At 38.1% G+C, this 12,290-nt stretch overlaps 1 protein-coding gene across 1 annotated transcript in view; it reads left to right on the top strand.

The window, feature by feature from the left end:
* NUCB2 (nucleobindin 2) overlaps positions 1 to 9,862 on the top strand; it is a 31,124-nt gene extending 21,262 nt beyond the window's left edge. Inside the window, exons 8-13 of the mRNA XM_052811235.1 lie at positions 163 to 221; positions 1,756 to 1,848; positions 2,926 to 3,015; positions 3,593 to 3,763; positions 4,093 to 4,174; positions 5,985 to 9,862. Of these exons, the coding sequence (XP_052667195.1) occupies positions 163 to 221; positions 1,756 to 1,848; positions 2,926 to 3,015; positions 3,593 to 3,763; positions 4,093 to 4,174; positions 5,985 to 6,097 (608 nt within the window). The 3' untranslated portion in view covers positions 6,098 to 9,862. The remainder of the gene's footprint in view (positions 1 to 162; positions 222 to 1,755; positions 1,849 to 2,925; positions 3,016 to 3,592; positions 3,764 to 4,092; positions 4,175 to 5,984) is intronic.
* The last annotated feature ends 2,428 nt before the right edge of the window (positions 9,863 to 12,290 follow it).

The raw sequence follows: 12,290 nt of genomic DNA, 5'->3' as shown, positions 1-12,290 counted from the left end.
ACCTAAACAGAAAAAACAACTCATGTAACCAGCTTCTTGTTAAATGATGTTTTTAATCCACATAAGATGTGGATGCTGATACTTACTTAACTCACAGAGAACTATTACACGTATTACTTTCTGTACATACTCAGCTTGTATTTTCAACACTTCTTTTTGTAGATGTCAATAATGATGGTTTCCTGGATGAGCAAGAATTGGAAGCCCTATTTACTAAAGAGGTAAAAAAAAAAAGTTCAGAAACTTAACTGGTTTCACTAAATGGTTACAGGGATGTCTGTATTTTTTCAAAGATATATGGGGGCTTTGGACTAAAAATTAGAGTATTTATGCCAAGTTTTGTGTATCCTTAATGTTTCTACAAAAGTATAAAAACGTATCAGCAGGGAAGATAAAGTAGTTGAAGCATAGGACTCAGACACCAGAGATCTAGTGCTCATGCATTTCTCTGCCACAGGCTTGCTTGAGATTTTATAATTAATCTGCAGGATAGCTATACCTGTGTAAGTCGCACTGCAGAGAGCTGCACTCCTGCTCTAGATAGATGCAGCCTGGTAGAGGTTCTAAAGCTGGGTAGCTGTGCTCATTCAGTGCTAATCAACAAGTCATAAGACTTGTTGAGAGAAAAAGGGTCACGCTCGTGTGAATTGGCTCAAAGACAGCACATTGTGGAAGCGGCTACAGAAATTTCATGTATTTTCTATCTAGCTAGTTTGGAGGACATGTACATCTGATAAAGTAGACAGGCTCTTAGTTTCTTTAAGCTTTGGTTTGTTGGCTGTGAAAATGCAAATATTAGTACTTCTTTGCCTCCCAGAGGGGTGATGACAGCAATGTTTGGAAATTCTACAGGAATGGGGATTGCAGAATCAATGAATAAACAAAAGGCCTTGGTCTTCATTTTTGCAGTAGGTTCTGTTTTGGTATAGCAGAAAAAAACCCTAAACTTTCCATTCAAAGATCCAGTACTATGGCTGTCAATATCTAGTCTTACAATTTTTTCTAGGTTTCATGAGTCGGGGAGCATCATGCACTATACAGTATATACAGAAGCTTATAAATTCAAACTACTGTAAATTTTTGAAGAAATTAAATTTGCAAATACAGACTTCTAACAATACTTTGCCATAATCCCCTCTAATACAATGAAGATATATGGCAGTCTTTTTTGACAAATATGTCCCACCATTTTGCAGTTTTGTAGTTTAAAAACAAATAATCTGGGGCCTTAAGATTACCTATGGCTAAGCAAGCAAAGCTAAATGACTAAGAAAACTAAGTAAAAGCAAATAAGCATGAACTCACCAGAAAGACATTGTGCAAGAAGAGCAGTGGACCATTAAATTAAGCACTCGGTTTGTCTTGTGATATCCTGAATGCTTACAGGGTTAGCTGCATGCTCTGGTAAAAAAGCTACTCTCTCCTGTTCCAGAAACCGCGTGGAAAACTCTGCCTGCTTTGAATCAAGTGTAGGATCAGACCGTGTCTGCCGAGGTCAATTTTACTGTAATATCCACAGCACTGAATTATAACAGACCACATGAATTAACTGAAAACTTCATTCTTAGCAATGAAAGGCTCACTTGTTGCTTAAATACTATGCTAAAAGAGGAGAATTACACACACACACGCTCACTCTATTGAAAAAATGGTGAACTCATGTTTTTAGCAACATCTTGCGCTACTCTTCCAAATATGCTGTCATTTGAAAGCAGCCCTTTCTCCAAACTAACATTTGCTAATTTTGAATTTCAGCTAGAAAAAGTTTATGATCCCAAAAATGAAGAGGATGACATGGTTGAAATGGAAGAAGAAAGGCTAAGAATGAGAGAACACGTAATGAATGAGGTAGGGACTGATGTTCAGTAGAGCTGCTGATTTCCTTCTGTGTTCAAGAAATACAGTCCTCCTGACATGAAGTGTTGTCCAAGTACAGCAGAAAGGATTGTCCAACTACACCTGTCACACTGAATGCTCTTTGTGCTGGGATTCACATAAAGTTACAATTCTCAAGCCCTGTCCCCATGTTCTGATGTAAATGCCTGCTGACTAGTTTTTATTTAAGAAGTTCAGAGAAGGAATTGTGCTGTCGCCTCCATCTTTTGCAGATACTGAGATTCAATAGAAATTCCCTGTGAGTTTTGTGTTAAACAGGGAAGACACTAAATGTGGTTTTGCCCTTGGCAAATGGGTAAGATTTAGGTGTGAGAAGAGGGAGTAGAGCAATGTTTTCCTTCACATACCTCACCTTTGTCTCTTCAGAGGAGGGCTCAGAGCTCAAGGTATCCCCTATGACAGTGAATAGCTCTACTGGTTCTGATAGGTTTTCAGTTCAGGAGACAGAGGAAAGGGAAGAGGATGTTTTGAACTACCGTGTTTTTCACTCGTATCTTTTCTGTATTCAACTATATTCCTTAAGCTTGAGGAACGGAGCAAGACTGGTCTTCTATTAGTCATAAAGGGAAGCATTTCCTCCCTTCCCCTTAAAGGATTCTGACACAATTTAGTTGGGGTTTTTTTTGATGTTTCAAAACCTCCCCATCCAACAGCAGAGATTACTCTGACTCACAGTTACAAAATTATTACCAGAAAGCTACAAAACATTTTTCTCAAAATGCCGCTTTCAAAATGAACATTTTCTCATGCATGCCACTACTAGCGTTGGGGCTGTGACCACAAATAATGTTTCCAATAAAGCCAATGAATTTTGAAGTAAAATGTGAGGATTTACTTTTTATTTCCATTTTTGTTAAGCTTTGTAAGCTTGTGAGAGAAGTTTTCAGAAGTTGTTGCAGGCACTCCCTTGAGAATGGGACAGTTTAAAAATAAAATGGTTATATTTGAAGATATTTGCATGATGAAATTAAACAGTAGCTCCACCAAAACCTGTCCTTTAGGTTGAGTTTAATTTTTTGCTTCAAATAGGTTGATATCAACAAGGACCGGCTAGTGACTTTGGAAGAGTTCCTGCGAGCTACAGAGAAAAAAGAATTTTTGGAGCCAGATAGCTGGGAGGTAATGAAAATGTGTTCCAAGTGCAACATATGGTACTATTACCATCACTCCAACCAGGAAACCAAATGGCATGTCTCTGACCTTTGCTTTTTTTCAGTGCCGTTTTGGTATGTGTGTGGTTAAGCGCCTTAACTAAATGTAAAGTACAAAATGTAGCAGACTAATGTAATGCAGATGTAATCTTTATGGGGCACACGCAAACAGAAAAGGTCTTGCGCCACCCGGTGGATTCTAGAAGAGCTTTTCCCACATGCTTTTCAAACAAAAAATGGACATTTTGTTTATGAATCACTTTAAAGGGAAGATAAGAGCTCAGCTGGAAGCAAGAGGAATTTTTTCTCCTCCCTCTACATCTGTAGTAGAATTTTGCTGAGAAAAGAGCTGAGAAACGGCTGTTTTGCTGTTTCTTACAGTGAGTGTACTAACCTTTTACAGTGTCATGTCTGGTATTTTAATGAAAATTGAGTGTTGTTTAGTGAACTGTACAATTCAGCTAATAATAATTTCAGTGGGAAGATAATAAAAATATATATGCATTCCTGGCTAAGTAGTCACGTTTGTGTGTATTTTCTTGCAGACACTAGATCAACAGCAGCTCTTCACTGAGGAAGAGCTGAAGGAATTTGAAAGTCATATTTCTCAGCAGGAAGACGAACTTAGAAAGAAGGCAGAAGATCTTCAGAAGCAGAAGGAAGAGCTACAGAGGCAGCATGACCAGCTTCAGGCTCAGAAACAAGAGCTTCAGCAGGTACACTTTTGAGAACAGAAATTTTTTTTGCCTTTTCTGTATCCTTATAGGTGTAACAGCTCATGACAATCCTCAACTCTGGAGCATTCTTTACCTTGATTTCTCATATGACTCCCAGCTGAATTCTAAACTAATGGTACCACAGCAAAACATAATCTAGTATTCAGGATTATAGCAAACAATGCAAGCATCTCAACTCAGTAGTATACCCATTAATAAAGATTTTACATAATGACTGCAAAATTTGTTTTAAGTGTATTCATTTATGTCACATCAGAGAAAGCTGACAGATTTAAGTGTTTCAACTGTCGTGTTTTATTTTTCACCAGGTTGTAAAACAGATGGAACAAAAGAAACTACAGCAAGGAAATCCTCCTGCCGGACCAGCTGGAGAACTGAAATTTCAACCCCGTATGTGTCTTTCTGTGTAGATACACAAACTTTAAAATAAGATCTCCAATGTAAAAGTCATTAAAACTGCATTTTCTGTTGAAATTGTTAATATAATGTGGTTTTAATGATCTCTGTAGAGACGTTCACTAAACTATCTTTAAGAGGGAAGTATGGAACTCTTCTAAAGTATTCCTGAAATCTCAGTGCTTTTAAGTCCATAGTAAAAAAACAGAGCTCTAACTCAAGGCATCAAATGGACAGAGAAGGATTGTGTTGTACCTATCAATCCAAAAATATTGAGATCTAGTATATCTAGGATTCCTGAGCATCCAGAGAAGAATAGGGACATACAAATTACCAGGTCTGTCTGATGTTCTATGGCTGCATTACCAGTCTCAGACTGCAGAACAGATGAAAGCATTTAAAAGCTTTCAACAAGTCTATCTTCAGCGGCCAATTTACCGCAGTTGGGCACAAAATGACATGACAAGTTAGTTATAGACAGTATGAATGACCAACTGCTTCAACACCCTCAGAAGAAGATATTGCCATAATAAATCATTGCATTTGCTCATTGGTGGCAACAAAATGGTCGGGTATACATTAGCACTTCTTATCCATTACACATTGTCCATGGTTTTTTTGTGCTTTAATACATCCTAACTTAGCTTTTTGTCCCCATCTAGAAAGGTTGAAACTAATATGGCTTTATTGGCTTCCATGTTCTTATGCTAACATTATCAGTAGAGCTCAAGAACTTCTTGACATTCATCTCAAACATAAGGCTTCAGACTATATCCGGGCAGCCTTTTGAATACTGGAAGCTCTAAACTGTTCCTGCAAGGCCAACAGTGGGACTTCAAACCTTAAATGCTATATTCAGTGATTACAGCTTACTTTGTTGAGTACCCTGAAATTCTATTCCTAAGCCACTCAGTTCTGTGAAGAGAAATAATGAAATTTCAGTACCAATTTAATTTTGTCTTTCATTTGCTTCAAAACTGCCTTTGGGTAATTTCATTTTATGATCCTTAGTTCTGAGTGCCTCACCTGCCCTCACCTTCAGTAAAAACATCCTGTGTAATAGCAGATGCCTTGGGAGTTGGGCTAATGATACATCTTTTGATACTGTCAATATTGTAGCAGATACTGTTCTTAACACATATTTTATGTAAAAACTTTCTGCAAAGTCATTTAATCAGGTGTCATAAGAATTCATTATATTAGCCGAAACTAGTCGCTCCTCATTCAGTGAGTTAAGGAGGTTCAAGTAGACAATATTTCTAATCTGTAGGCTACTGGAGCTACTGAGGGCAATTTAAGGAAAAAAAAAAAATCACAAAAATGCAGCTGCAAGTTCTGAAATATTCAGCAAACTATGAAACAGTATTATTCAAAGGTAGGCAAAGAGAGAATGTTGTAATTATGTTGACACAGTGAGGAGTAAAATACAGGAGCAAGATGTTAATTTTTTTTTTTTTCCAAGCTTCCCATATTGGGATTAAAGGTTTCATAAACACGTAATATATTTCAAAAAGAACAATCTCCAAAGAACCAATGTGTTATGGAAGTGAAAATATTTCACAGAAAACAGAAACAACTAGTAATCTAAGAGGAAACACTGAATATTATAATAATGCAGTCTGTTGGGTAATCCCAAACCGATTTCATTGTTAGTCACATACAAAATTCTTGATTCCACTTACAAACCAAAAAACAGAAGGTTTTGTTTGATTGTCCCTAAACTAGAAACTTTCCTTTAGATACTTTTCATGTTTGGGGCCAATTTAATTGAGAAGTTACAAATGGTTTTATTCTTCTTTTACAGCCGGGGAACACAAAGTTGGAGATGCACCAAAACATCCTGCGGGAGGTGATCAGCCTTTACCACCAGGACATGTCCAAGAACCAGCTGCTAGAACTGATCAAGTTCACCCTTAACCACTTGTGCCTCAACTTTATAGCATCTTTATTATTGGGGGGGGGGGGGGGGGGGCAGGAAATCAGAGTGAAACATGAGCTCTATACTTTCTTCCCCAGATTGTAAAATCATTGGGAATGTTAGAGATGAAGTATCAATCAGATCTGAATCATAAATTAAACTAATTTTGTCTCCAGTGCATCAGCGAGAAACAGAACAAGGGGATCATTTAGAGGCTATAATGGAGGAGGGGATTGAGGAAACTATTAATACTAAAGATTTTTATGGCCAGGGGACTGAGCTGTTGAACTCTTCTCTTACAAAAAGGGAGGAGATGTCTGCCATTCTGTGTTTAGGCATGAATTGGAATCTTCTCGGAGAGGAAGCAGGGAACTGGCCTGAATGTCGTTAGGTCTAGTTTTATGTAGAAACTCTTTCCAGAAATGCTGAGAAGCAAAAATTGGGAAATGAAGACCATAGATAAAGGCCTACCATTTCCAGCACTACCAAACCCTTTCTTCTTTGAGACCAAATAAAAATCAAACTTCTAATCCTTAATCACAGAAAATTTGCACTTTCTAAAATCTAAACACAGCAAAGAATTACGTGGAGCAGTGAATATTTTTAATGTTTACAGAAGCCTAAGAATTTCACTGTAAGCCTTGAAAAGGAATACTGTACTTCTGGTGTATTGATCTGAACCGTCCTCCTTGATGAGATTAATTCTGTATAGCAGTTGAACATTCAACTGGGTCTTGGGACAGTATTTTTGTCCCTGTTTCCTTCATCAGGTGCCAGCTGATCTCAAAATTTTGCATGTTATTAAGTAAGCTTTTTATGTTGATGGAAATATTGTGCAAAACAGAACAAGACTCATTGTCTTTTTCTGTGCAGATTATCCTACCTCCTATGATAATACCAGATTTTTCAAAATGCACCATGTGCTTCAGAAAGCTCTTCTCAGACATGAATCTTTGACTTAAAGAGTCTCACTATTAACTCTTATTAGTCTTTCGGCAGATGGTGTAAGTTTATGAAGTGTCCTGAAACAGGGGTGCTATTGATTGTATTATTTTGGTATTGAACCAGGATAGGTCCCTAATATTGTAAGCCAAGATTTTACAAGAATAAGTTGATTTTCCTGTGGGTTTTACTATAATGTTGAAAAGTTGTGTAATTGTCCTTGCTTGTTATTCATTTCAGACTGAAAGTATCCTAAAGTGTAAACCCTGTTTGGGTTTTTTTGTTTGCTTGGGGTTTTGTGGTGGTTTTTTTTTTTAAACATGGATTGTTCTGATTGTATAACGCTGGCTTTGAACTGATACACACACACACACCTTGGCAAGTATCCTTTGCATTTCTTTCCTGTTCTGTGGCTAACTGCTGACAGTGTCATTAAGGGAGATCATTTGGGTTTTGAGCAAAGAAACAGAGGCAAGCCTCTGTTATAGAAAGATGTTCCTTTCAGAATAAGACTTGAATATTTTAGGCAAACTCAAAATAGACAGGAGGCAATTACTAACATTTTGTATTGACATTTGGGAAGTTTCTCAGTCTGAAGAACTTTGATTGATAGAAGCTAGGCACATTCCTTCCATGTTTAAGGCTGCTTTCATCAGGCCTGAGCATATTCTTGTTCTCCACACAATATAATAGAACTCACTGCCTGAACAGATTAGGTTTCCTTATCTGTTTCATCTTGTTAGCTGTCATGTCACATTTCCTTCATTTATACCACTCAAACAATTGGACTTCTTTTACCTTTCTTTTTGTTGTTGTTCTCTATGCAAGTCATTAACATTTTAATTTAGTTTCCCAAACCAGTGTCTCCACTGTTTGTCATTTCCATGCAATTCTAACGTCAGTTTGATTATGTCTTTGTCAGGAGACTAAAATACCTTTCAACAATTTCATCTGTTTGCTGAGAGGCCCAGACCTAGTTAGAGCTACATCCAGACTAATAGCATTTCTCAGTGCACAGCCCTGGCTTTTGGGGTTGTAGCCTGATAATGGATAACAGAGCAAGGAGGGAAACAAAGAGGGAATTATTTAAATGTCGTGGAAAAGGTGAGGGGAATTTTTTTGTGTGTTCTCCCCATCCCGCATGAAGGTTTACAGAGGACAAAGGATACAGCCCCAGATGTTTGTAGAGAATCAAGGACTGAAACCTTTGGTGTGAAGGCATTTCTACCATACAAATCATTCCTTCAGGCTACATCTGCCTCCTAACAAATGTCATTATATGTAATGACATGCTTTGTAATGTAATGCTCAAGCTTCGGTTTCAGTGCAACTGCTTCCAATTTGATGATAAGATCCTGACTCTCCCTGCTGTTGGAGATGGGCATTATATCCCTTTATTCCATTTACTTTGAAACATCCAGAGTTTTGTAAAGAACTGTTGTAACTTGGGTGCTGAGCTCAGCTTCTGCTCGCCACAGTGTAGTGAGTGTCGGTGACTGAGGAAGCTGCTTGTGAGAAGCCAGAGATTTCACTTGTCATTTCATCGTGAGTTAGCATTAGCAAAAGTTCCTCATTTTGCATTTCAGCTAGGCACTGAGGTGCGTTCAGCATAAAATGGTGCACATCCTTCCTTCAATTGCTATCTGATACCTAAATGTTGTTCTTATCAGTGTTAATTTAATTAGTAGGCTTGTGGTTTAGCAATATACAACAGATTTTCTGTTCTTTTTTTAGAAGTGGAAACAGGCAATTTTTTAAACCTTAGAATTGGTGATTGGGTTTATCTCTAACAATAATCAAGGTTTAGTCAAACTGACAATTATTTGCCCTAAATTATGTGGAAGTCAGAGCCTCAGTCCTCATAATGCTTAAGTTATCAAATTCCTACTGAACACATCTTAAGTTTGTTGCCTAAATGTTTTTGAGATGAGAGCCCAAATTAGAACTTCATGCTTGTCCACCCAATTAAAAAATCTCATATGCATGGGTACTTGTGTCACATGTCCACAAAGATAACGAGGACTGAGTGGATGTTCTTTCAAAAGATGACCTGTCAGGTCTGGTTTATCAACAGGCTGTGTTCACCCAATACTGTCCATCTCATCCTCCTCTGTAGAGGACTGCTATCGTTCTTTGGGCCCAGGCTAAAAGAGGTCTCCATCTGAGTGTAATAAAGTCGCCAGACTTATTTTTGTGGATCAGTTCTGAAGTGTGGTTTAAGTAAGAGTTATCTCACTGTGAGGAACATCTGCCTTAGAGGTTATGCAATGTGCTGAAGTCATGCTTACACATGAAATGTTTAGCAGATTTGTTGCTTTTTAATGTGTGTGTTGTTTTCGATGCTGATGTCTTCTTTTAATTGGGTTCTCTCTTCCATAAAAGAGACTAAAAGTATTAGCCACTAAAAGCATGTTTCTGCCATGGTACTGATTTCTCAGGAGCTTTTTAAAGTTGAAAAAAAATTATTAAACTAAGCTTATAGCTAAGTGAGGAAATAGAAAGCTATAATCACAGATAAATAAGGGACTGGAATATCATGGGCACCAGTGCTTTCACCTGTACTCTGCTTTTCGTTTAGGAGGTGATGACAAGAAAACCGAATGTAACTTCATACAGACACCAGTTCCAAGACAAAGATGCAGAGATTTGGTTTTGTACTTGGCTGGAGTTTTGGTAGGAGGATGAAGGGGTAAGATTTGGTCAATGTTGTACAAATTCATATCCTCCAGTGCAATATATGTAGGGAAAAAAAAAAAAAGCCCCACTCTGGACTTTGTATAGATTAGTTTTTAACTGGATTAAACTGAAACTCAGTGCAGTGACAGATGTCTAGTGTTTTATTTTAAGCGGGTGGGAAAGAGGTGGGTTTAGATCTTGTCTATATGCACAACTTTGTATTTCTGCTTAGTGGCCCTTCCTGTTTGCCCTCCACTTTTTGCTTCCTGGAAAGATGTGAAAAGGAATTTATAGCAAGACAGAAGTATCTTTTGTTCTTTCCTGGCACCAGCTGCCTCACTGCAATAGCTATTCACTAATTACTTGAATGCTTAATTTTCTATATTCATAAAAATACAAAACCAACTAATTAAAATGCTGCTGCAACAGCATTACAAACTCTTGACAACACCACACGCTTTTCTGACTGTTCAAATTCAAAGCAGACATCCCAGAGAAAGTGAAGCACCCACAGGTTTAGTAACAGATTTTTCTGTAGGTTGCTTTCTCTTCACTTACAGATTTTACCTTCAAAGCCATATGTCAGCCATTTCAGGATGTCATAATGGCTGTGGCAATGTGTCTCTTGGGGAGATCCACAGCCACGTTACATTTACAAAATGGAAAAGTCTATCTTGATTAAGAAAAAATTGATGTATGGTGGCATTTTGCAAAGTGAAGCTCTGAGCTATGGATTGTCCTTCTGTAATTTATGCATAAGTAAGTGGTGGATGCCAGGAGCTGTCCCTAAGGTTGGCCCCAGAAGTACTTTCTTGTTTACATCCTCAAGTAGTATCTGTTACTTACTGAAATTAAGAGGTAGTTGTACCAAGGTAGTGAAATGAGAGTCCCATATGAAAACAGCAACGCTCACTGTAGTTTAGTTACATTTCTAAAAGCGAACTTTTTTTTTTTTTTTTGCATAACGGGAAATGAGGAACTAGCTTAAGTCCTATTACTTACTCATCCACAGATAGCAGGTATCAAACCCACCTACAGTTACCCTAATGTTTTCTAATGCTTTAAAAGCTATACCTGCCAGAATCATGTTGTATCCAATCGTACACTTTTTATAATTATACTCTCCAATACTATCCTAAATAACAGCCTGCATACTTGCTTGAGTAGTAAAGTACAATATCAAGGAAGGAAAGTAATTTTTTTTCAGAGATACCAGTTTCTAAACCTGCTATATTTTTCAGTGACAAATGCAGGGATAGAGCAGCACTACAAAGTTGACCTCTCCATTCTCTACACCTTTTCCATCAATTCAAGCAGCTGTTAGTCTGAATGACTGCACAGCGACTGCTGCTCAGTCTCTGTTGCAATTTGTATTTACTCTAATGTGCGTTTCCTTAACTCGTAATAGCTCACAGCTAGTATCTTCTAAGAAACTGCCTATAGAGGCGCTTCTGTGTTATAGAAGGTGATGGTGCATACAATACATAGTTTCCGCTCTAATGCTTCATTTCACACCCTCTCCCACTGCCTTATCATTGCTGTTAATACTACATTGAGAAGAGGACTTCCATTTTTGTGCTCCCTATCACCAGTGACAGTGGAGAAAGCAGGATGGAGGTTCAGGCAGCCATCCACCTCCACTGTGCTTCATGCCAAGCTACGCCGCTGTGTGAATTCCAAGCCCAGCCAGGAGGAGAGGATGAATTATTCAGCCATTGAGTAGAGTCCTATGCAAACTTGTATGTATGGAAATTTCCACAGTCACAGGAAGATGCTGGATACTTCAGTAGCAACGAGTGAAGCTCCTGAGCCCACGCCTATTCGACAGGCTGTGCAGACCTTGCCAGTGCATTTAGTACCATGGAGAAGTGATGCAATGTCGATTGTAACACAGGATTTTTCACGATAAGCACATACAGTTGCATACCATTTCTGCACTAGAGGGAGTCTAAGACAAGGATTACTGAGCTAATTAAGAAGCAGAGTGGTGGCATAATAAAATAGGATGCTGAAAACTGAATGGTCCCTCAAGAGCCAAAAAAACAGCTGCCATGTTTCAAAAGGGCTTTTTTTTTTTTTTTTTTCAAGAATGCATTTCTTACATTATGCTGTTTCCTTTTGGAAGAGACCCTGAAAGTGCAAATGAGCACTAAGCTAATGATGCTCTTTCTGAATACAGACACCTCTGTACCATGCTTGATCTCTGAATACAGTACACCACAACTAGATTAACAACAATACGAGAATCACTTGGTATTTAAAAAACCCAAGATACTGACCAGGAAAAGGTACTGTTCACATTTACAGCTGGAAACCATAGTCTGCCTAGAGTAGGGTCATACACTTTAGTGAAATAAAGGCAACGCTGCACTATTTCTGCGAAAAATACAGCTGGAGGAAACAGGATTATACAGATGCCAACTCATTGTCACGCCTGATGCTGCTCAAGGAACAGCTTCTTTGGAGGTAGTTGCTAAGTTGTTTTATATTAGCTTTTTTCCCAGGAATTCTAAAGGTAAAAATTGCATATATCATCAGAGCCATCTTAGCAATGCTCGTTCATTCAGCCTCTGA

This window comes from Harpia harpyja, chromosome 16 (assembly GCF_026419915.1).
Source record: "Harpia harpyja isolate bHarHar1 chromosome 16, bHarHar1 primary haplotype, whole genome shotgun sequence".
Classification (NCBI taxonomy): Eukaryota; Metazoa; Chordata; class Aves; order Accipitriformes; family Accipitridae; genus Harpia; species Harpia harpyja.
The sequence above is the reverse complement of the archived record's forward strand: the minus strand, read 5'-3'. Positions and strand labels throughout refer to the sequence as shown.